The sequence below is a fragment of the Dreissena polymorpha genome, chromosome 2 (assembly GCF_020536995.1).
Source record: "Dreissena polymorpha isolate Duluth1 chromosome 2, UMN_Dpol_1.0, whole genome shotgun sequence".
Taxonomy (NCBI): domain Eukaryota; kingdom Metazoa; phylum Mollusca; class Bivalvia; order Myida; family Dreissenidae; genus Dreissena; species Dreissena polymorpha.
This window is the reverse complement of record NC_068356.1, coordinates 149,679,985-149,706,801: the sequence shown is the minus strand read 5'-3', so window position 1 is coordinate 149,706,801 and position 26,817 is coordinate 149,679,985. Positions and strand designations below refer to the sequence as shown.

At 34.9% G+C, this 26,817-nt stretch overlaps 2 protein-coding genes across 5 annotated transcripts in view; both read right to left on the bottom strand.

Annotated features, from left to right (window-relative positions):
- The window catches only part of LOC127869415 (uncharacterized), a 470,973-nt gene that overhangs the window by 354,602 nt on the left and 89,554 nt on the right, over window positions 1-26,817 (bottom strand). The window lies entirely within an intron of this gene.
- On the bottom strand, window positions 1,495-24,949 carry LOC127869419 (transmembrane protein 267-like). 4 transcript variants are annotated; one of them, XM_052411997.1, is made up of 4 exons: window positions 24,780-24,949; window positions 4,439-4,623; window positions 2,821-2,895; window positions 1,495-2,145 (listed from the first exon to the last, which is right to left on the bottom strand). In XM_052411997.1, the coding sequence occupies exons 2-4, from the start codon at window positions 4,613-4,615 to the stop codon at window positions 1,813-1,815; spliced, it is 585 nt and encodes a 194-aa protein (XP_052267957.1). In that variant the 5' UTR covers window positions 4,616-4,623; window positions 24,780-24,949; the 3' UTR covers window positions 1,495-1,812. The 4 variants fall into 4 exon arrangements, with proteins under 4 accessions (XP_052267957.1, XP_052267954.1, XP_052267955.1 ...); XM_052411994.1 differs by having other exon boundaries at window positions 2,821-2,919; window positions 24,780-24,947; XM_052411995.1 differs by having other exon boundaries at window positions 2,821-2,919; window positions 24,785-24,947.

Below are 26,817 nucleotides of genomic sequence, written 5' to 3'. Positions count from 1 at the left end.
GTCGATCAGCCAATCAGATATCGATTTTTCACACACCCCTCAGCAACGCTTATCTGGCCGCCATTTTGTCCGACAAACAAAGCGTGTTGAACATATGGAATGGACGTAATTTTTAAGAGTTTACACAGATTTTATATCAAATGCATGATCATTACTGATCGATCATTATTCAAAATTGTAGGTGCTATACGTACTGAATAAAAGGTTATTATTTTATCTTTATTTCTTGAAAATATGAACGAGTAATGAGAAAACAAACACAATAAATAGTTTGACCACACCAGGTGTGTGTTCTATAAAACGTGTTATACCGTTTGATGCACAATATTATTAAGCAGTTTGGGCAACATAATAATTGCACACGTGCTTATTAATCTCAGCGTAATTGTCGATGATTAATAAATAACAGTATGTTGCGTGGATCTCAGAATGAAGGAACATTAAGGCATTATTAGGTACTGTACACAAGAAAAGAAAACTATTTAATTACTTAAATGATTTCCAATTACCGGTATATATTTATTTTCTGTGGACCATAAACAAGGGAAATCATCATAAATTGTTAACTTAAATATTGTTTTAACTAAAGTAAAAACAACAAAAAGGTGATTTCAATGCGGCTTAGCTAGCTTAAAGCGACTTCAAGTGTAAAATGTACGGCTTATATTACAACAACAACATTTCTAATACAACATATATTGATACGGGGAGAAATGTGAAAATTGCAATTACCATATAAGGGCCATCTTGTTATAAATAAGCAAATGCATAATATGCTAAATGTATTCAATTTGAATGTTCGTGAACAGCACCGTAATACCAACATTTCATTTTTTGATAGTGAAATGTAACAGGTTCGCATTAAACATAAATGTAATAAAATGCATATTAGACTATCTGTTAATGAAACCACGAAATCAGGCCTGTATTAAATTATGGTTACAATCAAAATTTAATTTATATCTAAATAAAAAAATCGGTGTCTTTTTAAAAATAACACAATAAAACAAAGATCTAAACATTTTTAATAAACAAAAAACCCATCATGATATGGATATGTCATTTGAATTTAATAAAAATATTTTCAAAATTATATATGAATAGCCACCGGGTTCACTGTCAGACGGTTGAATACAAGTTCAAAATCAATATGAAATAAATGCTCATTTTTACAACGGATTTTTCATCACCTCCCTATATAATATGTATAAGAAACGTTTCTGATAGTCAGTCTGCCGTTAACTCATTTATTTTGATTACGCCATTTCTCTCTAAAGTTTTTTATGATTGTATTAACGTTTTACAAAGCAGTTTAGTTTAGTGTGCGGCTTTAAAAATTTATTTTATAGAAAAGAGCATAATACATCATTACAAATATAGAATTTCCCTCACGTAATCCGCTATAATTGCGATCTGCTTGTCGGAGTTTTCTAATCACTAGACCACGTGACTATGTGTGCGGAGCTATCGATAATTTGGCGACTGGTCAATTCCGCTGTCCAATATCAAGTAATGATGTCCGTTCTAATTTCCATTCAGAAAGGTATGGGCATATAAATTTTAATATAATTTTAACTGTGTTAATCCTAAACACGATTAAATTTTGAAATCACAATGACTAGTTAGAAAGTATATTTTAAACGTATTTCTTCTTCAATATCCAAAACTATTTTAGACACCGTTAACAAAAATGGTTTCGTTGGTACCTACCTAAAATCTAACTAATTTAATATATTTATTATATTATGTGTACACGTATACTTTTCAAAACAAATAAGATATTATCACAAATCCTATCACAGATTTCATTCTTCAAACAATTCCATCAGTTTGAACAATTTTTTCTCTTGCTATAGGCCTTACATAATACAGGAATAAATATCTAAAAACTATTGTCATGCAAACAATAATCCCAATATAAACTGTCTTCGGAAGGGGCGGAGTGTTCCCCAGGGGGTAGAACCACAGGCCCCTCCTCTCCGCGTCCCGCAGGTGGTGAGAGAACCAGGACATGGTGAACATCATCACCATAGTAACGAGTCTATGAGACTTCAAAATGGTTGCTAGGGTGAGCAAGATGATGTCTGTTACTAGGATCACTGTTGAAGCATGAAATGGCGGTCTGGACGGGAGCGAAAGTGCTGCCTGAAATATCGTGTTGTAGTACATGTAATATTGTCAGTGAAATGAAAGTGCAGCCTGAAATATTGTGTTGTAGTACATGTTACAGTGTCAGAGTGCAGCATGAAATATCATGTTGTAGTACGCAGATATCGACGTAATTCCTTCTCATGACACACCTTCCAATGATGGTGGACAAATGTGCCAAATTATTTTCAAATATCACAATGAACGACATAGTTATGGCCCGGACAAGCTTGTTCCACCCGCCCGCCCGCCGACAATCGCCAATCTATAACCAGTTGTTTCCTTAGAAAAACCTGGTTAAAAAGGTCAGCAGCATATCCCAATAACAAGACTTAGATACAAGTCTGATACATTGTGATGTTCCACATCTAGGCATACTTATTGCAGACTCAATTTAGACATGTTAAATTTACAACTGGTCTGCAGCTTTTTTCCCCATTTGTAGAACATTTTTGTCTGACACAGAACAATGTTTTTGTCAATTACATATTTTTGTGTTTGATTTTTTAAGAGCATTTTGGGTGAATTAATTAAGGTTCAGTAAAGATCTTAAGACCAGCACGGTAGCTATGTGAATCATACCATCACTTAGAGAACTGCAATACACGCATTTAATTATTACTAAGGAGGATGTACTAGAATCAACATCCCACCCAGAGGCCTAGACTTTACCTTGAGACTTAATGATCCTGCAGCTAGGAAATGGTCCACATCCACCATCATTGACAACATCATGGCTACAAGGCACTGGAACATGTCAGAACGGCACAGCTGGGAATGGGAAAATAAACACATAGTTTCATTATAGTGCCAATTTATGGTTTGCAAATATTAAACAGGCATTGATAATTCTGCAGGAATATATATCATGTTGATGACTTTATAAGTTTCTGTACTAGAAATTATTTTAATAGATGGAAGCTAACCTCACGAAGCGTACTAACTGTAATAACCTGATAACAGACATGAAAAATGCACTAAAAACACAGGAATGCAAACAATCCACTGGTTGAATTAAGCTAATGGGGTTAACAATTGTTTGTAGAGTTGAGTGATGAATGGTCAATTTTATTGAGTTTTAAATTATTAATAATTGTTCAATGCATTAATGCGTTTGTGTTGTGCATAGAATTACACAAAAAATGTAGTCACTTCACTTTTATTGACCTTACATAACCAGTTAAAGAATAGTTATATTCAATGTTTCTACATAGTGAGCAAAAGAGCATATCAAAAACTTATGTCACATTTGTGGTATTGTATTTTCAAACTAGAGATGTGTTTTTCAGAAACACAAAGCCCCTTATTGCGCTGCTTTGAAATAAAATTTCAATATATCTTTAGCAGGTTTAGAAATTATCTCCCTTTTAAAGCTTATTACATGTACTTCCCTTGGATTGTATTTTTTGACTTTTGACCTTGAAAGATGACATTGACCTTTCACCACTCAAAATGTGCAGCTCCATGAGGTACACATGCATGCCAAATATCAACTTGCTATCTTGAACTTGCAAAAGTTATGGCCAATGTTAAAATTTCGGACGGACGCAAAGACTGACAGACTGATAGACAGACGGACTGACAGTTCAACTGCTATATGCCACCCTACCAGGGGCATAAAAAGTAGAATATTTTAATACATACATGTACTTCTAAAATGATTGCTGTCTTGATGGTCTTGTGTTTATAAACACTCAGTATAAAATACTGTTAATCATTATATCATTATAAAAATGTTGCATGGCAGGGAAAAAAGATATGAGTAGTAGTAAAACTGTTATGTATAATGTTTTGAATGGAATGTTCATTAAGTTTTTCACTGATATTATCGATAATGGCTAATGTAATGTTGCAAATTCACAATGAAGTGCACAATAATGTCAGGATTGAGTTTGTGCCCCATTTAAATCTTCTAACACAAAACTACTTTGGGGATTGTACGCATTTTATAATTTGCAACAATTCCATAAAAAAATCATGACAAAAATATGTGTAATCCTTTACCACTTGGATACGCATTTTTAGGCATTAGTTGTCCCTTAGAAAGATACATTTAATTTAAGACCTTTCTTATTGAATCAAAGATTTAAAGGCTTCATTTTCAACCCTTATATACTGATCAGCAGCAAACAGCATAAAACCTTAACAGACTGCGAGTGACTCGCAGGCTGTTCTGGTTTTAAGCTGTTTGCAAAAGCCATTTTCACTTTGCTTCTTATTGGGGAAAGAGTTGGCTTTCAATTTATTAACATGATCAACACACACACACAAAACAGTTGAATTGACTTACTGTTGCATTTGTGAGTATAGCCCATGATATTCCGCCTATGAGACCATGAGTTACACTGTCACACACCGCCACCACGTAACGTTGTCTAGCAAGTGAACTCTTCAATAGATGGTCTCCCAGAAGACATGTTGTCACTAGAGCTGCCTCCTGAATGAAGAGTCTGGTATCGACCAACATGGCATTGTCTGTAAATGTAAAGTGCATCATCTGTAAATGAAAATATCCATTCAATCATCTGTAAATGAAAATATCCATTAAATTATCTATTCAAAATATATATATTGCATCAGCTGTTGATAAAAATATCAATTCAATAATCTGTAAAAAAAAATATAAAAAAATTGCATCATTTTTGAATAAAAATATCCATTGCATCATCTGTACATCAAAATATCCATTGAATCATCAGTAAATGAAAATTTCCATTGCATCATCTGTAAATGTAAACAATTGTGCATCATCTTTAAATAAAAACATAAATTGCATTGTCTGTAAACAAAATAAAAAATATTGCACTGTCTCTAAATGACATCATACAAAATAAAATGTCCATGAATAAAATATTCCAATCTTCTGATAGTAATATTGCATGAAAATAAATACATATACAATGGTGCATGTGTAAACAAATGATAGTGACTGTTTTACACTAACACATATATAACGTGTATTAGACTAATATAGTAGTAATCAAGAGCCTTGTTAATGAGTTTGCAGTTGCCATTGCAATATATTGGCTCAGACCATTGTTATGAAAATCACTAAATATACGTTGGGTTGCCCTAAAGTCTATTTGTTAAATTCTGTTTGTGGATTGTTGCTTGTTTTGACTTGCAAGTGCAAATGTCATACATGTTGGTGTATGTGTGTGCTGTTCAGAGTTTTTCCGAGGTCCTTCCATGCCTTAGGCTGCATTATATGAAGACCCGAAGTGTGTCCCAGCATTTTTACCTAATTAACTTACTGCAATTTCCAGCTATTTGTTGTTGTTTTTTACTGAAAAATTTCAATTTTGGTGTGGTCTTGAGTTGTGGGGGAAAACCATAGTACCCGGAGGAATCCCACCCTGTTAAGTATGGTAACCACCAATGAAACTTAAATGCTAACAGAATGGAAATTTTACCGGGGTTGCAAAGGTGAAAATGTCATAAACATTGGTGACGATAAGCTTATAAGTTATATTCCATTAATTGGTTTGGTGGCCCTATTTTGTGACAGTACTTTAAGTGCTTTGATAGCATTATTAGCAATCATTTATATTTTCAATGTTTGTCCAAAGTTTGGTTAGTTTGAAATTAAACTAATTTTTAATAAATATGTGTGATTTATAATTTAGAGTAATACACTGACTTTATTTCAATCTTGTATTATTTGATTGGCTTTGTTGATAGATCTGTATGTACCGGTAATTCTAAATGCTATTAATAAATATTCCTAATTAACCAAGACACTGTTTATTAAATGTACATTAGAAATGATGAAACCAGAAAAGCTATCATTCCAAAATATGAGGATTGATACATGCTCAGGACTCCATTAGGATGAGGTTAGTTTTATACGAATACGGTGTTATTATTTATAGGTATGCAAAAATAAAGTTAAGTCCTATTGGTGCTTTTGTGTTGCTGTTGTTTTTATGAAAAGTTTTAAAAGTTTGGGGCTATGCTGTCAAACACCATTGTTGCTAAATAAAACAAGAGGGCCAAGATGGCCCTAGTTCGCTCACCTGAGAGGAGTCAGTTCATTCAATCTTTACCTAATGTCAAACTTGACCTAGATATTGACCAGACAAACATCCTGGTCAAGTTTCATCATTATTGAACCAAAACTCTGGCGTAGTGAGTGTTTTTGTTTTTGTAAGATTTGAAATGGTGACCTATATTTTGAGTTGACCCCCCTTACCAAACATCAAACTTTGCTTACAAGGATTTTGTATAATATAATGAAAATTTGGACAATCTAAGGGCAATAATTATGAAATTAATTATGTGATTTTGCTCATCATCAAACTTGACTGAGATCTTTCAGCAACTTGATAAAGAATGCTTGAGAAATGTGAATGCTAGAGTGTTTACAAACCAAATGTGGACGAACGGACAGCGGACAAAGACCAATCCTAAAACCTCACCTGAGCAATCAGGTGAGCTAAAAAATGTGTTTCACCGATCTGAGCCATTTTCCGACTTGTCCAAGAAATCAACAAGAGGACCATGATGGCCCTGTATCGCTCCACTGCTGAAAAAAGGCTGAAACAAATATTCTCTGCATGTGCAAATACTTAAATATAGGGCCTATTTAAGCACATGTACACTTTTGTGACCCCCTGGGCTTGGTCAAATTTAACCCCAGGGGCATAATTTGAGCAAACTTTGTAGAGGACTACTATATCTCACTACATGTACATACAAAATATGGTAGCCCTAGGTCCTAGAGTTAAGGACAAGAATATTTTAAGTATTCACAAAATAAGCAAGATATAAGCGTATATAATGTTCAATTTTGTGACCCGCGGGTCAGGGTCAAATTTGATCCGAAGGGCATAATTTGAACAAACTTGGTAGAGGACTATAAGATGTTACTGCATACCAAATTTGGTAGCCATAGTCTGAATGGTTTTCAACAAGAAGATTTTTAAAGATTTCACAAAATAGGCGCTTTATAAGCCTTTACTCAATTTTGTGACCCCCCGGGGCAGGGTCAAAGTTGACCACAGAGGCATTATTTGAACAAATTTGGTATAGGTTTATTAGATGTCACTACATACCAAATTTGATAGCCCTAGGCCCAACGGTTATGGACAAGTAGATTTTTAAAGTTTTCACAAAATAGGCCCCATATAAGCGTATGTTCAGTTTTGTGATCCCCCGGGCAGGGTAAAATTTGACCTAAGGGGCATAATTTGAACAAACTTGGTAGAGAACTATTAGATGTCACTACATACCAAATTAAGTAGCCCTATGCCTTATGGTTAAGGACAAGTAGATTGTTAAAGTTTTCACAAAATAGGCACTATATAAGCATATAATCAATTTTGTGGCCCCCAGGGCAGTTTCAAATTTGACCCCAGGGGTATAATTTGAACAAACTAAGTAGAGGACTATACAATATCACTACATACCAAATTGTGTAGCCCTAGGCCTAAAGGTTATGGACAAGATTTTTTTTTAAGTTTTCACAAAATAGGCATTATATAAGCATATGTTCAATTTTGTGACCCCCGGGGAAGGGTCAAATTTGACCCCAAGGATAAAATTTAAACAAATTTGGTAGAGGACTATTAGATGTCACTACATACCAAATTTGATAGCCCTAGGCCCGATGGTTATGGACAATCAGGGTTGTCATTATGATTGTAAACAAAGGATTATTTTGGAATAGTAACCGATTCGGCAGGTGGTTAAGGGGGCTGCCTAGGTCCAGGATAAGGCCCTGGTAGGGGGGCAGGGGGCGAAGCCCCACGACCGAAAATGAATTCTAGATATTTTAGGGGCAAAATACTGCTATTTTCAGAGCATAACAAGTTAAAATGAGGTCTAAAAAGAATAGGAAATTTTTAAGATTTTCACATTTTTAGTATACTGTACAATGTAAAAACATATTATATTGATAGATCTTTGCATGTTCCAATTCTATCCATTACCCGATTATCTAGTATTATTACAATTTCTTTTTTTTCAAAACCAAATTACGACCAATATTGACGATGAATGTCGTCCGCCATTTAATGCGAGTGCATATACAAATTGAATTTTGGGATTTGGGAATTCCCATTGCACATGTGTGAATCACGTGACGCGATTTGAGAGCATTGAGAACCGTTTATATTTAGTAATTGCGACAAATCAACGACTTAATCTAAACTGCTACATGTACCTCCTTTCAGAAAAGTTTGCGGAAGTGAAAGTGAATTTCTGAGGATAAAAACGCGTCTTTCTTACATTTTCCCGAGTACTTTTCATTCCGGATCATGATATAACTTGTCAGGTCATTCATGGATGCATGTAGACCTATATGTATGCATAGTTTGGCAATCTCAAAACACGTTATTTACCTACTTATTACAATCTGTGTTCAGACTATTTGTATAACAAAATGCATTATTTGATTGAAGTATTTTCAAATGCCTCCCGGAAATGCGTATAATTAAATGTGTTACCGAAATCATTTTCAGACTTCAGTATTCACGGAAAATTAAGAAAATTCAAGCAACAGAGACACATTTCTCGTGTTTTTCATGTACAGATGAAAGTCATGCCAAAATTATACTTCATGTATAATATTACGTCATTCTTCCTCGGAGAAAGCGTGGACTTTAATATTTAGATGCTGAATAACAACTTCGTAGCGCAGAGGTTGCTTAAATATATTTTATTTTGGTAGAAAATCAAAGAGCATTTTTAATATGTGGAAACTAGTTAAATACGCTCTACAGTGCTTCTTTCGTTGATATACGGTCAGTAATAATATGTGAAATGTAACGCTATTTGATACAGTTTCACGTGGGGTCGGCGTGTATTCGGCTGCCTGAGCGCTGATTAGTTGACGTGCTTACCAAGAAGAATTTGATTGACAGCTGGAAAAATTAATATTGGCCACTCGCTGAGAAATTCATTGAAAACAGTAGCTCTTATGCGGAGTTAACGGACTGACTGAATGTCCGGGCGTCGCTCTACTATACTACGGTTATTCCTTGTCAATTATTGTCGGTTTGCATGATAAAAACTTCCGATCGCAATTTTAAAAAGATTCGGGAAAACAACCGATTTTCTGGCGATTTTAACCGATGAATTCGATCGGCAATCGGTTAATAATGACAACCCTGGGACAAGGAATTTTTTTAAGTTTTCAACAAATAGGCCTTATATAAGCATATGTTCGATTTGTGACCCCCCCCTGGGCAGGGTCAAACTTGACCCCAGGGGCATAATATTTGAAAAAATTTGGTAGAGGACTATTAGATGTCACTACAAACAACATTTGATAGCCCTAGGCCCGATGGTTATGGACAAGTAGATTTTTAAAGTTTTCACAAAATAGGCTCCATATATAAGCATATGTTCAACTTTGTGACCCCCGGGGCAGGGTCAAACTTGACCCCAGGGGCATAATTTGAACAAACTTGGTAGAGAACTATAAGATGTCACTACATACCAAATTTGGTAGCCCTAGGCCCAATGTTTATGGACAAGTAGATTTTTAAAGTTTTCACAAAATAGGCTCCATATAAGCGTATGTTCAATTTTGTGACCCCCAGGGCAGGGTCAAATTTGACCCAAGTGGCATAATTTGAACAAACTTGGTAGAAGACTATAAGATGTCACTACATACTAAATTTGGTAGCCCTAGGCCCAATGGTTATGTACAAAGATTTTTAAAGTTTTCACAAAATAAGCCCTTTATAAGCACATATTCAATTTTGTGACCCTCGGGGCAGGGTCAAACTTGACCCCAGGGGTATAATCTGAACAAACTTGGTAGAGAACTATAAGATGTCACTACATACCAAATTTGGTAGCCCTAGGCCCAACGTTTATGGACAAGTAGATTTTTAAAGTTTTCACAAAATAAGACCTTTATAAGCATATATTCAATTTTGTGACCCCCAGGGCAGTTTCAAATTTGACCCCAGGGGCATAATTTGAACAAACTAAGAAAGAGAACTACTACATGTCACTACATACCAAATTTGGTAGCCCTATGCCATACAGTTATGGACAAGTAGATTTTTTAAGTTTTCACAAAATAGGCCTTATATAAGCATATGTTCAATTTTGTGACCCTCGGGGCAGGGTCAAACTTGACCCCAGGGGCATAATTTGAAAAAACTTGGAAGAGGACTATAAGATGTCACTACATACTAAATTTGGTAGCCCTAAGCCCAATGGTTATGGACAATAGATTTGTAAAGTTTTCACAAAATAGACCCTATTTAAGCATATGTTCAATTTTTTTACCCCTGGGGCAGGGTCAAATTTGACCCCAGGGGCATAATTTGAAGAAATTTGGTAGAGGACTATTAGATGTCTCTACATACCAAATTTGATAGCCCTAGGCCTAATGGTTATGGACCAGAAGATTTTGAAAGTTTTCACAAAATAGGCCCAATATAAGCAAATTTTCATTTTTTTTACCCCCGGGGCAGGGTCAAATTTTATCCAGGGGCATAATTTGAACTAATTTGAAAGAGATTCACCCAAGGAGCATTCCTGAGAAATTTCATCAGAATTGGACCAGTAGTTTAGGAGAAGAAGATGTTTTAAGAAAAAGTTAACGCACGCACGGATGCATGCACGACGGACACAGGACCATGGCATAAGACCCGCTGGCCTCTGGCCAGTGGAGCTAATAAAACCAATGTATTGACTAAGTTTCACGATGATTAGGCAAAAAATGTAACTTCTATAGTGTTCGATCACAAGGTTTCTCTCCATATAGTCACATAAGGAAAACTGCCCCACCCCCTGGCAGCCATGTTTATTGACCCATCGGGACCATTTGCAAACTCATCTGAGATATATATAAAACAAATCTATTCACCAAGTTTCATGATGATTGGGCAAAAAATGTGACTTCTAGAGTGTGCACAAGCTTTCTTTTACTATATATATATATATATATATATATATATATATATATATATATATATATATATATATATATATATATATATATATATATATATATAAGAAAACTCCCCCCCCCCCCCCGGCAGCCATATTATTCAACTGACCGGAACCATTTTCCAACTCAACTCTCGTATCAAGGAAACAAATGTTCTGATCGAATTTCATGAAAATTGGGCGAAAAATGTGACTTCTAGAGTGTTCACATGTTTTCACAATATACATATAGAGAAAAATGCCCCGCCCACTGGCGGCCATGTTTTTTCACTGATCTGGACCATTTTCAAACTTGTCAGACATATCAATAAAACCCATGTTTTGATTAACTTTCATGATGATTGGGCCAAAATTGTGACTTCTAGAGTGTTAACAAGGTTTCTCTCTAGCCATATAAGGAAAACTGCCCCCCCCATTGGCGGCCATGTTTTTCAATGGACCGGAACCACTTTTAAACTCAACCAACATATCATTAGGACAGACATATAGACAAAGTTACATGAAGATTGGGCATTAAATGTGACTTCTACAGTGTTTACAAGCTTTTCTTTTTTTTTGACCTAGTGACCTAGTTTTTGACCCAGCATGACACAGTTTCAAACTCGATCGGGACATCATTGGGAAAAATCTTCTGACCAAGTTTCATGAAGATCGGATAATAAATGTGGCCTCTAGAGTGTTTACGAACAAATGTGGACCGACGGACGGACGGACGAAGACCAGTCACAAAAGCTCACCTGAGCAATCAGGTGAGCTAACAACAAGAGCTGTCACCATAAGATGACATATGCCCCCTATAAACGCTTTGATAGAAGTTATAGCATTTTTCGAAACCTAAACGCAGATTTCGAAACCTAAACGCGGACCCTAAGTTCAAGGTCAAGGTCACAGGGGTTAAAATTTGTGTGCGTGTGGAAAGGCCTTATCCATATACACATGCATACCAAACATGAAGGTTATATCTCAAGGGACATAGAAGTTATGTGCATTTTTCGAAACCTAAACGCAGATTTTGAAACTTAAACGCGGACCCTAAGTTCAAGGTCAAGGTCACAGGGGACAAAAATGTGTGCGTATGGAAAGGCCTTGTCCATATAAAAATGCATACCAAATATGAAGGTTATATCTCAAGGGACATAGAAGTTATGAGCATTTTTCGAAACCTAAACGCAGATTTCGAAACCTTAACGCGGACCCTAAGTTCAAGGTCAAGGTCACAGGGGTTAAAATTTGTGTGCGTATGGAAAGGCCTTATCCATATACACATGCATACCAAACATGAAGGTTATATCTCAAGGGACATAGAAGTTATGTGCATTTTTCGAAACCGAAACGCAGATTTCGAAACTTAAACGCGGACCTTAAGTTCAAGGTCAAGGTCACAGGGGACAAAAATTTGTGCGTATGGAAAAGCCTTGTCCATATACACATGCATACCAAATTTGAAGGTTATATCTCAAGGGACATAGAAGTGATGAGCATTTTTCGAAACCTAAACGCAGATTTCGAAACCTAAACGCGGACCCTAAGTTGAAGGTCAAGGTCACAGGGCTAAAAAAAATTGTGCGTATGGAAAGGCCTTGTCCATATACACATGCATACTCAATATGAAGGTTTATATCTCAAGGGACATAGAAATTATGAACATTTTTGGAAACCTAAATGCAAAGTGTGACGGAAAGACGGACAGACGGACGGACAGACGGACAGTCCAATCACTAAATGACCCCTTTTTTTCGAAAGGGGGCATAAAAACATCCAACCTCGAATTACAATTAACATAAAATGAAACGCAACTACACTGTATTATTATGAAAACATTAATAATCAAAGGGGAGTAACTACTGTAAACTTAAATGCAATATTTTCGAAGAGTTGTCTTGCATGTTACATGACCTTAATTCATGATTGTTTGCAAGCTTTTGTACTATATAAATATAAGGAAAACTGCCCCGTCCCCCTGGCAACCATGTTTTTCAACAGACCAGAACCATTTTCAAACTTAACTCACGTATCTCGGAAACAAAAGTTCTGACAAAAAGTTCATGAAAATTGGGCCAAAAATGTGACTTCTAGAGTGTTGACATGTTTTCACTATATACATATAGAGAAAAATGCCCCGACCACTGGCGGCCATGTTTTTTCACCGATCTGGACCATTTTTGAACTCATCCGAGAAATCAATAAAACCAATGTTTTGACCAACTTTCATGATGATTGGGCAAAAATTGCAACTTCCAGAGTGTTTACAAGGTTTCTCTTTACCCAAATAAGGAAAACTGCCCCGCCCACTGGCGGCCATGTTTTTCAACTGACCGGAACCACTTTTGAACTCAACCAACATATCATTAAGACAAACATTTTGACAAAGTTACATGAAGATTGGGCATGAATTGTGACAGTGTTTACAAGTTGTTTCTATTTTTTTACCTAGTGACCGAGTTTTTGACCCGGCACGACCCAGTTTCGAACTCGACCGAGATTTCATTGGGACGAAGCTTCTAACCAAGTTTCATGAAGATTGGACAATAAATGAGGCCTCTAGAGTGTTTACGAACAAATGTTAACGGACAGACTGACGGACGGACGATGGACAAAGACCGGTCACAAAAGCTCACCTGAGCAATCAGATGAGCTAAAAAGCCTGTGTTCTTGTTTAAAAATTCGGTATCTACTGAATTCATTGTACATGCAACGTGACATTTTGTCAACGATTTCAGACGTATTCAAGGATTTGTTTTTATACCTTGAGATATCGGCACAAACTGCAAGAAAAACTGTCTTTTATTCACTTAAGATTTTTGCAACTGCATTTGAATAACTTGAAATATTTGCAAAAATACCGTTCTTAATGGTGTGTTTACATTGTGTCCAGCCCATGTTTAAAAACTGGGAAACTCCGTTGATTCTGCACCCTGATTATGTCTAACAGTCAAGCTGCTCTCTGAGCAAATATTTGTCCTTGCACACCCGTTATATAGAAATATGGACTTTTTGCAATAACTGATCATTTTAATTTACAGATGAAATCTGGATAATAATTCAGTCTATGAATACAATAATTAAATGAACAATTTAAAACCTTCTGCATTCTGCAAACCATCTCAAAGACATGCAGCCATTGAATTCAAGGCGGAGTGCTTTTTATAATCAATGCTAAATAAAACACAAACAAATTCAAGTGCAACCTGTTAACTTACAAAGCAACCAGTAACCGGTCATGAATTTGAGTATCAATAGAAGAAAGTTTGATAATAGCTGATCAAACATCAAGAATAAACTACTTACTAAATTCAAGAGCCATTAGATATAAGTACTTCAGAACATGTTAATTTCTGTTTGCAATACATATTACTGGGAGACATTTTGTATACACTTCAACAGAGGTTAAATAGTGACGAAAAGGAAATCAGAACAAAGTCGAAGGGTCTGAAACAAATAATAAATTTGTCAACTTATTTTCTTCGACCTTATGTAAACAAACAATAATGCCATGGACCAGGTACTGGTTCCCTCAAGGTCAATGAACTTGAATATAATTTGAATAATCATCAGAGACCTTGTTCAATACACATACCTCTTTAGTTTATAATTTGATTACATATTGTGCAAATAATTATATACTGGATCGATGCTGTCTCTTCCAGTTTTTCTTAACTTTATGAGCCTGGCTCTGAGAAAACAGGGCTTAATGCATGTGCTAAAATATGGTCCTAAAGTAGCCTATGCAGTCTGCACAGGCTTATCAGGGACAAGACTTTCAGCTTGACTGAATTTTGGTGAAGATGAAACTTCCTTTAAATGAAAAAATCCATTAAGGCAGAAACTGTCCTCCCTAATTAATCTGTGCAAACTGCACAGGCTAATCTGGGATGACACTTTAGACACAAGCATTTAACCCATTTTACCAGAGCAAGGCTCATATTCTTCAGCTGCTGGAACTTATGTTGCTGCATACAGATTTTGCATGCAGCCTTAACAGGTTGCTTGCTCCACATCTAGTCTTAGAGATTTATTAATCATTTAAATAAAAGCACAATGACCACGAAAATTACTCGTAGTTAAAGAAGTACGCGTTCCCGTATAATATTATATAATATCAAGTTTATTTAGACAAAAACAATAAATTCTCTCACCACACACAAACAATCTTTGGAACCCCTACCTTGTTTAGATACCTCTCATGGTACCTAAGAAACAACCACAGGTAACTAATAGCTATATGTCTTCAATAGAACAATGCAAAGAGTCAGTCAGTTAAATGTGGTAAAATGTGTTCTCTTTCTCAAAATATTTGATAACTAGACTATTGAAATGATGTCTTGAATCAATCTCTTAGAGTGACCCCCCCCCCCTCTTGTCAAAGGGATGGTTTAATAACACAGGAACACAAAGGTCAATGTAATACAAGTTTAAATTGATGCATTTACATTTAAATTAATGTGATCTATACAGGCATTATTTTCATTTTGTTTTGCCTAATTACAATCTTCAATAAAAAAAAGAAGCCCGTTAAACCATTTGAATGAGCTGTTTAATACATCTTCCTTGTCATGCGTTTTTCCTAAATGGCCAAATTATGAAATCAATTTTATTTCTTTTCGAGTAGAAAAATAATTAAATATTTATCTTTGTGATTTAAAGTCTGCAAGAAATGTTTTAATAGTCAATAGCTCAAATTGAATCCTTTAAAGTATTCAAAACCTATGGAAAACCTTTTCTCAATGCAAACACCATACTTTTTTTTACACCTAATGAACGTTTTTTACTTATCACTACTGTTTAAACCAAATTGCCCAATTGGTGCAAAAACGTACCATGTAACATTGAAATAGAATAGCATATGATACCTTTTTGCACCAATGGGACAATATATAAACGAATGCACCTCTCAAATGTGGCTCCTATTGCCTCATTGTGCCTCACATACAGAGAAAATGTTGTCAAGCTATTCTGAAAGTGCGATTCACAGTTGCTTTTTTTTTGCATTTTGCATAATGGACTATAACTATTAATGATGATTAATTGTTTAGTGGAAACAAATGACCATATCAAGCATTTGATGAATGGATATTGCAAAACAGCGCTGAATTATGATCAGAGATAGCTCTTGGCATTCTTTAACTCTTGTTACATTGTATGTATTTGAATAAAACCTGATAAGAAGATCAGCTCCATGCATGTACAACAGTTGTCTTTGAGGTCAAATCAATTACAATAAGTGACAAGAGGGCCAAGATGGCCCTAGTTCGCTCACCTGAGAGGAGTCGGTTCATTCAATCTTTACCAAATGTCAAACTTGACCTAGATATTGTCCAGACAAACATCCTGGGCAAGTTTCATCATTATTTCATCTGCCAGTCATGATCAATGTACCTATGAAGTTTCATGATCCTAGGCGGAAGCATTCTTGAGTTATCATCCGGAAACCATTTTTCTACATTGAGTCACCGTGAACATGACAGCCATTGTGTGAATACGTTTTTTGGCACTGTGACCTTGACCTTTAACCTAGTGACCTGATAATCAATAGGGGTCATCTGCGAGTCTTGATCAATATACCTATGAAGTTTTATGAATTTAGGCATAAGCGTTCTTGAGTTATCATCCAGAAACCATTTTACTATTTCAGGTCACCATGACCTTGACCTTTGACCTAGTGACCTGAAAATCAATAGGGGTCATCTGCGAGTCATGATCATTGTACCTATGAAGTTTCATGATCCTAAGCATAAGCGTTCTTGAGCTATCATCCAGAAACCATTTTACTATTTCAGGTCACCGTGACATTTATCAACCAATATATCATTAAGACAAAAATTTTGACGAAGTTACATGAAGATTGGGCATGAAATGTGTCTTCTACAGTGTTTACAAGGTTTTTCTTTTTTTTGACCTTGTGACCTAGTTTTTGACCCGGCACAACCCAGTTTCGAACTCAGCCGAGATTTCATTGAGACAAAGCTTCTGACCAAGTTTCATGAAGATGGGACAAGGAATGTGGCCTCTAGAGTGTTTACGAGCAAATGTTAATGGACTGACGGACGGAAGGACATACAACGGACAAAGACCGATCACAAAAGCTCACCTGAGCAATCAGGTGAGCTAAAAAAAAGAAAAAGTAGCGAAACTTTTTAAAGTAGTGAGTTTCATAGCTGACAACATCAGTGATTTCAATAGTTTTTGAAAACCAGGAGTCAAATGACCCTGCGCTTGAAATTTTCAGGGGTCAAATGAAATTTTCAGGGGTCAAATAAACTTTTCAGTGGTTAAAATACAAAAAAAAACAGATATTTTGTTTGTGGATATTATTTGATTGCTCTAAAAATATAGCTTTGTATAACTTTAAGTATACATGTATCTTACTTGACTAAAAACAACATTTTCTATAGTAAAACATACATTTTATGTTAGTTTGATGGTAACCTTTGCATCAAAATGATGCAAGGAACATAATTTGGAAGAGTCAAAAGTGACAATATTGCAAAATGTTTGCATCAAAATGCAGGATTCTGCTTCAATTGAAATCCGTGAACATAATTATTGACTGTGCTTATCTTTAAATACAAGAAATCTTATTTGGCACTTTATTGGAGAATATTAAGTTTAACACAGTGCATACAAACAAGCTACATGGGAATTGTGTGTGTATTTAGAAGTCGAGGAGTTCCTTTTGGGCCTGTGGACCCAGAATGTGGCCCAGCACTCTAACCCAATTAATTTACTAGACTCTAGAAAGTTGGGACAATTTTGTTAATCATTGCTGCAATATCCAGCTATTTTGTTGTTACTGAAAGATTGTCCATTTTGATGTGGTCTTGACTTGTGGGAGGAAGACAGACTACCTGGAGGAAACCCCATCTGTCTGATGACAAACAACCAAACTCACATGCTTCTGGGAATCGGGATTGAACTTGGGTCGCCTAAGTGAGAAGTGCATATACAACCACTGTGGTTACCGGACAACATTTCTCCTCGCAAGGGCCTTGTTAACAATCAGATCAATAATTAGCTTTTTGTTGCAGACAAGAAAGACATGGTGTGAAAGATTAGCTCTGACATCACATAGTCTACTTTACACTCGATTAAGCACAGGCACCCTCAATGGAAATCTCATTCAGAACACTTGATTGACTAGTCAATTATTTGGTAACAATTAAGTTAACCATTTATTAAATTTCTATTCAAGATACCAAATCCATCAGTGAAGGAGATAACATTTGTTTATGCAGATATGTCTGGGGAAAAGCATCTGTGTCTGGATTTTATTTCTGTTTGTTTTTTAACATACTGTCTGTTCTCAATTATGAGGAGTTTTAACATGAATGATGGGCAGACAGTTGTTATTTCAACATACGAAGATATTTTTGAAAGATGGATTAACCAATCTGCAAGTACAGTTATTTTGATTGTGTTATTTGTTTTTTGTGATCCTACAAAACTAGCAGAATCAGAAAATGAGTTTTTTAAAGCTTTTCTGAGTTAAATTTCACAAAATGAAATTTTTTTTTTTTTAGTATTGTGCTCTTAATAATCAAATTAAGTCGAATTAGTATATGTATGTGTATACTTCACAGAATGTTTTGCAGCCCAAATCTTGTATAGTTCACCAGTGCTTTCCACAGGATTTTTGTCAGGCGCCCCAGGGCTGATAGGGGTGGTTCGGGAGGGGTGTCACCTCCAGACGTTGACTTTTTTTTAATTTAACGTGTCAATTAACGCTCTGTGGTGCCTTTAAACTCAAAGAAAAACAGCGTCGAAAGACGTCATTTGGTGCGCTATGACTCTTCAAAAAATCCCCGTCATTTAAAAATATATATACTTTTTTATATTGTTTAATTGTTTTAAAACTTTCCCGTACTGACAGTAAAATCCTGACTCGAACGATTCTCCAATACATCCGTTTCAACCCGACTCTAGTACTGCATACATACATATTCAAGTTTTTATTTATTATCCGATAATCCCGTTTATTCCGTTTTTATAAATCACTTTCTGGTAAATATTTACGATAAAAGCTCTCAATTATTTCTTTTGAACAAACCTTGCTATTTTTCAATAGTATCAAATAAATTTTAAGTGACTATTTATAGATTTGATGAAATATTGCCTCTGAACATGCGTCAATCCTCTGACGTGTTGTGTGCTTGTTAAAACAATACACGCGACGTTGTACATGCTGCATAATTTTCGCGCTCTTTTTAATTGAGAAAAAGATTCGACACAAAATAAATTTGCACTACTAATTTGAAGCAAGAATATTTTAACGTTGCAGTAACATTTCCATTCGGAAGTGTGTTTCGGATTAAAAACGCGTTAACGTCGACATACGGAAAAGGGTACCGGATGACAAATTTAATTATTCCCATTTGAGACTTTAATAAATATTAACAGTTGCGTTATGAATTTAACGATAATTTGTTTAAACACTTAAGTCGAATAAATGTTTTGACGGAATTATGCCTGAATTCACGAGGATTACGGCCGGTTGCCATCATCAGTCTTCTAAGTATTGATTATCGGACGAAAAATTTACCAGTGTGCGTAATTAATTCAACAAAAATTTGTTAACGCATTACGCGTCGAATAAATTCCAGCAAAACGTTATAAATGGACATGATGAAAAATACATGTACTGGAATTAAATTGTTATCGCATAATTGTAACCGGGAGTTATTTGCACAACTTACTCGCTATAAGTAATTATTTCTTTACCTCTTTCAGTTAATTTCTTGTATTAATTACAAGAGTCATAGGTAAAAACACTCGTTTACAGTAAAAAGGTGTGATGATGATGCCCGAAACCGTCTTAAATGTACTTTTTTATTACATAAATGGTACAAATTCTTGCTAATCAAGCTGTGATAAACTTTTACATCGTGCCCGACGTCAATCAAAAATAATGGTCGATAGTTAACCCCGCCCTCATAAGCATTCGCGTAACCGATTGGACGATGAACATAACAGTTTGACGACTGCAAAGTTACCTGATACATCCTTGTCAGCATTTAGATGACTGTGTAATTTGGCTAGAATAATTTATATGCGCGTCATGCTATTCTCTTATCAGTGGATTATCCATTACCCCATGTGGTGTTTATGGCGATTACTTGTGAAACTAGGTACCGTGTGCTCTTTTAAAACAGGGAATATTGATACACTGATAGAGAAACCTTTGTTTTTTTTTACAATCTCCACTTTCTTTCACTGAAAAACACACAGGTTGGAAAATTTCAAGCGCCCCAGGGACTCGGATTTCGAAATTCAAGCGCCCCAGCAAGGGGCGCTTAAATAGCCTGGGGAAAACCCTGTAGTTCACAGGTACTTAAAAAAAAATTAATTGGTCCTTATATATATTATATATATAAGGACCAAAAACATTTTTTTCAAGTACGTGTGGTATAGTTAGTTACAATCCAAATATTGACTATTTATATTACAATTTCAATTGTGTTTGTCTTACTTAAATTTTAGATCATATCAAGGTCATGTGAGTAACTTAACATAAATAAGAAATAAATACAAAGTTTTGGTGGCAAATCACAACAGAATAAATAAGCAAAATATTCATCAATTCAATTCGTCAATCCACTATGTAGCAATAACCACTGATTTTGAAAATTGACATAAACCCAGTAAAATTATACATTTTCTGATAGATATTAGTAAACCATTTCCAAATATGTATGGTTTGTCTATCTTACATTGTCTAAAGTAATGTTAGTGAATGCGGAAACATTGAAAAATCCCATGTGTAAAAATTGTCATTTTTCATTTTTTCAAAATAGTCAACCTGGGTATATAATTTGTTTAAAATAATGATTTAAGAACACATTTTTTATCCAAACTTTTAATAATTCATTACAGATACATTTCAGCTATGTTAGATGTCCTTGCAATTGGATGGTCCGGCAGGATTCTGGTCTGAAACACGTTACCCCCCACCAACCCAGGACCCAAAAATTCCTGAAATAGACAATAAAAAGTTGATTTTTCTAAATTGCAAATGTGCATGTGATTCAATATCACAGTTGAAATAATGTACAACAAAACAAGAATAAATGTTGAAAAAACAAAAACTTATTTGGTTAGTATTTAAAAAAAAAACATTATCCAAAACATGTACAACTGCCCCACCCGCCCAATACAAATGTGATACAACCTGGTATTTAAGAACATTTTCTAAGTAATATTATTTCTCTTAAACAAAATTTTATTTATGAACTAGCAGTTAAATTGAACAGAAAAAACACTTACGGTTGAATATGCAGCCAGTAATCTGAATTCTTATCCAAAATTCTGATATGTCGGTTGATTAGGAATGGCAGCACCAGGAATTCTGAAAGATCGACAATGCATTGCTAAATTAAATCTTATATACTTGTGTAAGATGAAACAGAAACACTATTTGTTAGAATAGTTTAACACACACCTATTCAAAAAAAGATAAACATATAATAAAATAATTAAAAAAATATTATAATAATTACTGTAAGAAGTTTCGAACTCATAATAGGCGAATGTATGTAACAGCTCAATATCTTTAAACAACTTCTTGGATTTAGTAAATCATTGTCGATACATTAATTAAGAGCTTGTTTTCTTCATGAAAGGAACTCCAAAGATGCTGAAATATAATAGTGCACTGCATGCAAATATTAATTAAGTGATACTGACAAACTGAAAGAACAGAACATTTAACCGCAAATGTTTTCTACAAGCTTTTACTGATTCAATGTTTCTTTTTTCAAAGTTTGCTAAAAAATCATGCTGAGATAAAAATTAGCCAATTGTAAGGGCATTTAATATTTCATCCATTTAAGTCATCTTTTTAATGTAGCGCCATATGATGAAATAACTGGAATTCCTTTGCCAACTGAAGTAATTTCCAATTTAATTTTAATAGTAATATTAAAATTAATAATAAGATGCAGTCACACATACTGTTTGTCAAAAAGGCTGTTTAACAACTGATCTTTCACTGGAATATTCCTGTCAACCAAAAGGTGAAGGTGGTTGTGTCTCGTCAGAGTCCGATATCTATGCAAATGAACAGACACATACATATTTTTGTCATCATACTTACAAAGTACATTTCCAACAATAATATTATTTCTTACAGTAGGGGCATGTGTATATTCTGTATTATTAAATAATTAAGTTTAAATTCAGGATATAATTGTTAACCATCAAATTCAATGTCTTCAACATGCAACTGCTTAAAATGTTACTTACCACAATGTAACTGTGCTCATGTATTTGTGAAATCCCATCATAATCACTGTCCAATAGATCTTTGTCAGTCATGTTCTCTATAAAATAAAAAAGTAAATAAAATAGAATTTCAATACCGGTATGCACAAAACCTGCGACACATAATAACCGAGTCTTAGCATTGCATCCTCAATTTTGCAAAGGTTAATTCTAGAACCTAACCTTTATATATAATAATATCCATTTATTTTTTGTATATTAATCATGTAAATGAAATAAGAACTGAAATTAATTATAGCAGTTTTAACACGTTAACAAAACTAATAATGAGATGGTGTGTGAATTATAATGCTCCCTAAATGTTTAATCAACTTAAAACTAACTAGAAATGGCGCGGCAGAGGCCGACGCGTATCCCCACGCCGAATGTTTGACCTAGGTGTGCCCCAGGGTTGGTAATGGGGCCATGCATAGCTGAGATTGACCGTATTGTCATAAGAGAAGTTCATCATCAATTAGAAGTGAATTGGTGTAGAAATGAAGAAGTTATAGTAAAAGGCAATTTTGGGTGGGTGTGACATATGTGGGCAGGGCGCCCCAGGGTTGGTAATGGGGCCATGCATAGTTGAGATTGACCGTATTGTCATAAGAGAGGTTCAGTATCAATTTGAAGTGAATCGGTGTAGAAATGAAGAAATTATAGTAAAAGGCAATTTTGGGTGGGTGTGGTCTATGTGGGCGGGGCGCCCCAGGGTTGGTAATGGGGCCATGCATAGTTGAGATTGACTGTATTGTCATAAGAGAAGTTCAATATCAATTTGAAGTGAATCGGTGTAGAAATGAAGAAATTATAGTAAAGGCAATTTTGGGTGGGTGTGGTCTATGTGGGCGGGGCCCCAGGGTTGGTTATGGGAACATGCATAGTTGAGATTGACCCTAATGTCATAAGAGAAGTTCAGTATCAATTTGAAGTGAATCCGTGTAGAAATGAAAAAATTATAGTAAATGGAATTTTTTGGTGGGTGTGGCCTATGTGGGCGGGCGCCCCAGGGTTGGGATTGGGGCCATGCATAGTTGAGATTGACCCTAATGTCATAACAAAAGTTCAATATCAATTTGAAGTGAATCCGTGTAGAAATGAAAAAATTATAGTAAATGGAAATTTTTGGTGGGTGTGGCCTATGTGGGCGGGGCGCCCCAGGGTTGGGAATGGGGCCATGCATGGTTGAGATTGACCGTATTGTCATAGGTGAGGTCCAGTATCAATTTGAAGTGAATTGGTGTAGAAATAAAGAAGTAAATGTAAAATAACCTAAAAAAATGAGTGATAATTTCTGACGCGGCCCCACCCCAACCCCTATAACTTTTGACCCAGGGGTCAGATCAAAATTCCAAATAGTGCAGGGTCGCACATATGCTCATAGCTACCATGTGTGTAAATTTCAAGGTTCTAGTGCTTTTAGTGTAGGAGGAGATAGTGGCCAGGACGGACGGACAGACGGACGGACAGACGGACGGACGGACGGCGGAGATCACCACAATATCCCCACCTTTTTTTCAAAAAGCGTGGGGATAATAACGTAACTTAGCTTTTAAGTTTATGATTATGATCAATCACAGAAGTTACATTTTACATTTGTTACAAATGAAGACAAGTCTGGTACGACATGGCGCGGGTACGATCTGGAACAGATTTTCTTTGACATAATTAACACAATAATTTAGGTGATTTAAGTGAATTCATACCTGCATCGATACCAAATGAGACGATTTCTCTTCCTGCCGAACAAATACTGTGTTTATCGTACGGATATCCGTAAAACTGCTCAAAAGATCGCTCCCGAATTCACCGTAACAGCAATGTAATAATTCCGCGTAAAGGGGAGTAACTCTACTGCACAGGAATAGTGGTGTTGGAAATAAATAAATATATATTATTTCACGCGCATATACCTGATTCAAATGGTTAGAATTTATTAAAAAACACAATAATTGATTTATTAAAAGCTAAATTTCAAGTGAATCTGCCTTCTTTCTGCAAAATATTGGCCTTCGAATTTTTTACTTTCACTTTTGAGCAATGATTTTTTATTTTCCGGTCATGGCAAGGTCAGATACTGCTTATTTGGACATATCTCCTCCCACATATGCAAATTTTTCATTTGGATTACTTCTTTCATGCTCGTAGTGAAGCGTTAAAAACACCCCACATTTTTCGGTCAACTTTTTGCCTGAACACCGATTGCGCAATAATTTGCATAGCAGGTGCGTGGTTATTGCTACACTATGCTCAAACAGGTGTGGTTATGTTCAACAAGGTTTATAATTATGGATATAACCATGTTAAAAATAGCTCGAAACAAACAAGACCATGAAATAAATAACACAATACTCTATACATGAGCCTAAAAGTGTTTGCCTTAGCCTAGGCAATTATTGAATTATATGAAATTTAAAACCAAATTAATTGATAAGTATCGGATAGCCAAACGTTAAAGTTTCCAATACCTTACACAATTTATCCAGTGAATTGAAATACACTTAACTATTTCTTAACTTTTATTGGAAATTACGATGTTAAAATATCAACAATTACTGATAAACTAACTAATTTACATCATATAATTGATCAGTTGGGTATTGATGACAGCACTTAGTAATGGCCAAACTGAAATAAGGGGAAATGATTCTGCAACAAAAACAGGCTACTGTACACTAACTATTAGCGACGCTATTGCACCAATCTCCACAATCTCCACGCAGAGTTGTCGTTCCTTGCTCTCACAAACAAGTTGATACATAATATGATTATAGGTGCTACCTAATTTGCGGGCAAAAGCTTTAAAGATGTCTATTTTAGTTTGCTTATTGATTAGAAATAAAAGACTGCACATTTTAATGGAGCAACCCAGCTCCTAAAAGGTAATTCGTATTTAGAGAAATGAACCAAAAACATTTTTTAAGATTGAGACAATGGATATAGTCTTGTTTACAAACATTTTAATATCAAATTTAATGGTTGTTCACTTTTTAAATAAACAATATTTAAAATTTCTATCTTAAAAACCTCTTGAATAGATGAAAGTAACTGCGTTTAAAGTAAAATAAATGTTTAAATATCAGGATAAATTTCATTATAAATTGTTGGGAATCTTTAAATCACTTGCATAACAACATATATTTTATATATCTTTACATGTGTCTATTTACAGCAGTGTGACATCCATGACTTCATATAGACCCTGCTTGAAACGAATAACTTAATGACATTTTTTGACAAACATGCATATGCGGAGTTGTTGTCCACCGAAAAACAAAATTATTTCTAAACAGTCAAAATATAAATTATGTATTTTATTATTAAAATTGTGTTTTATGTTTCTTGAACATATGCAGGGATTTCAATAAGTTGAAGACGGAAGATGGAGTAAATGGGGGAAATGATCATTTTTTACTTAAAGCGAGTCTATTATATGATTTCAATGTCAACATTGTATTATTTCTTCCTAACCCAACATATTAATATGACCGTAGAATGTTAAATTAAATTGATTCTCAATCTTCATATGGTACGATAAATCAAATAGTGTTTACTACAGTGAAACAAGCAAGTAAACACGCATACGGAAGGAGTTTTTTCTGTACAGCAGAATTTTATTTAGTACTTTTAAATACACCTTTTCTTTTATTTATTTTCTGGTGCTACTTCTTCTGAACTTTTTTTGGTATTCAATTAAGGCCAAAAAAGTATACACAACAATGATTCCCGGGTTGTTTGCATTGAGCTTGAAACTGGTCTTTTTCTTTACCCTAACGCGTATCGATGCTCCGTGCACTTTATGGGAAGAAGTAGAAAAGGGATTTAAAGCGATTGCTCATGGCATTAACTGATGAAACATAAAAAACATAAACATAAAAAACAGCATGATGTGTCCAATTATTATTTATGCAAGAATAAAAAAGATATTTGTCGAAGATCAACAGGCATTTTTGCAATTAAAATATTCACAATTTTGCCACTATATCATGGCCCTCATGGGACAGAAAAATTAACATTCAATTACACAATATATATCAAATTCTATAGTAAAACATGCTAGTTAATATTGTTTACAAGTTTAATCTCTTGCTAGAAGTCTTCAAAACACAATGATCCCAAAACTGAGTGAGCTTCCTTGCTTATGGCATGCTTTTTTTAACTACTAGACTATCATAAAAAATTATATAAATACATGGCCAATATTAGTATAAACATAAATTTAACATGTTTGCTATCTGCTAGTAGTTTATTTCACTTCTCTTATACTATTGTTTGTACATCTTATATTTGTTATGCTGAAACTGCTTTTTGATGACATACAGACACTCTTCATAATAACTGCAGTTTTTTTACAGTCTACTTATGTTACATAACAATAACCAAACAGAACTATTGAATATTTCAAGGCCACAATTGCATAATTTCCATCACTGGTAAGTTTGATAGATCCAGAATGGCATCATTGTTGAGTATTTAGCATCCAGTCAGTTTTGCTGCGCAGAATAA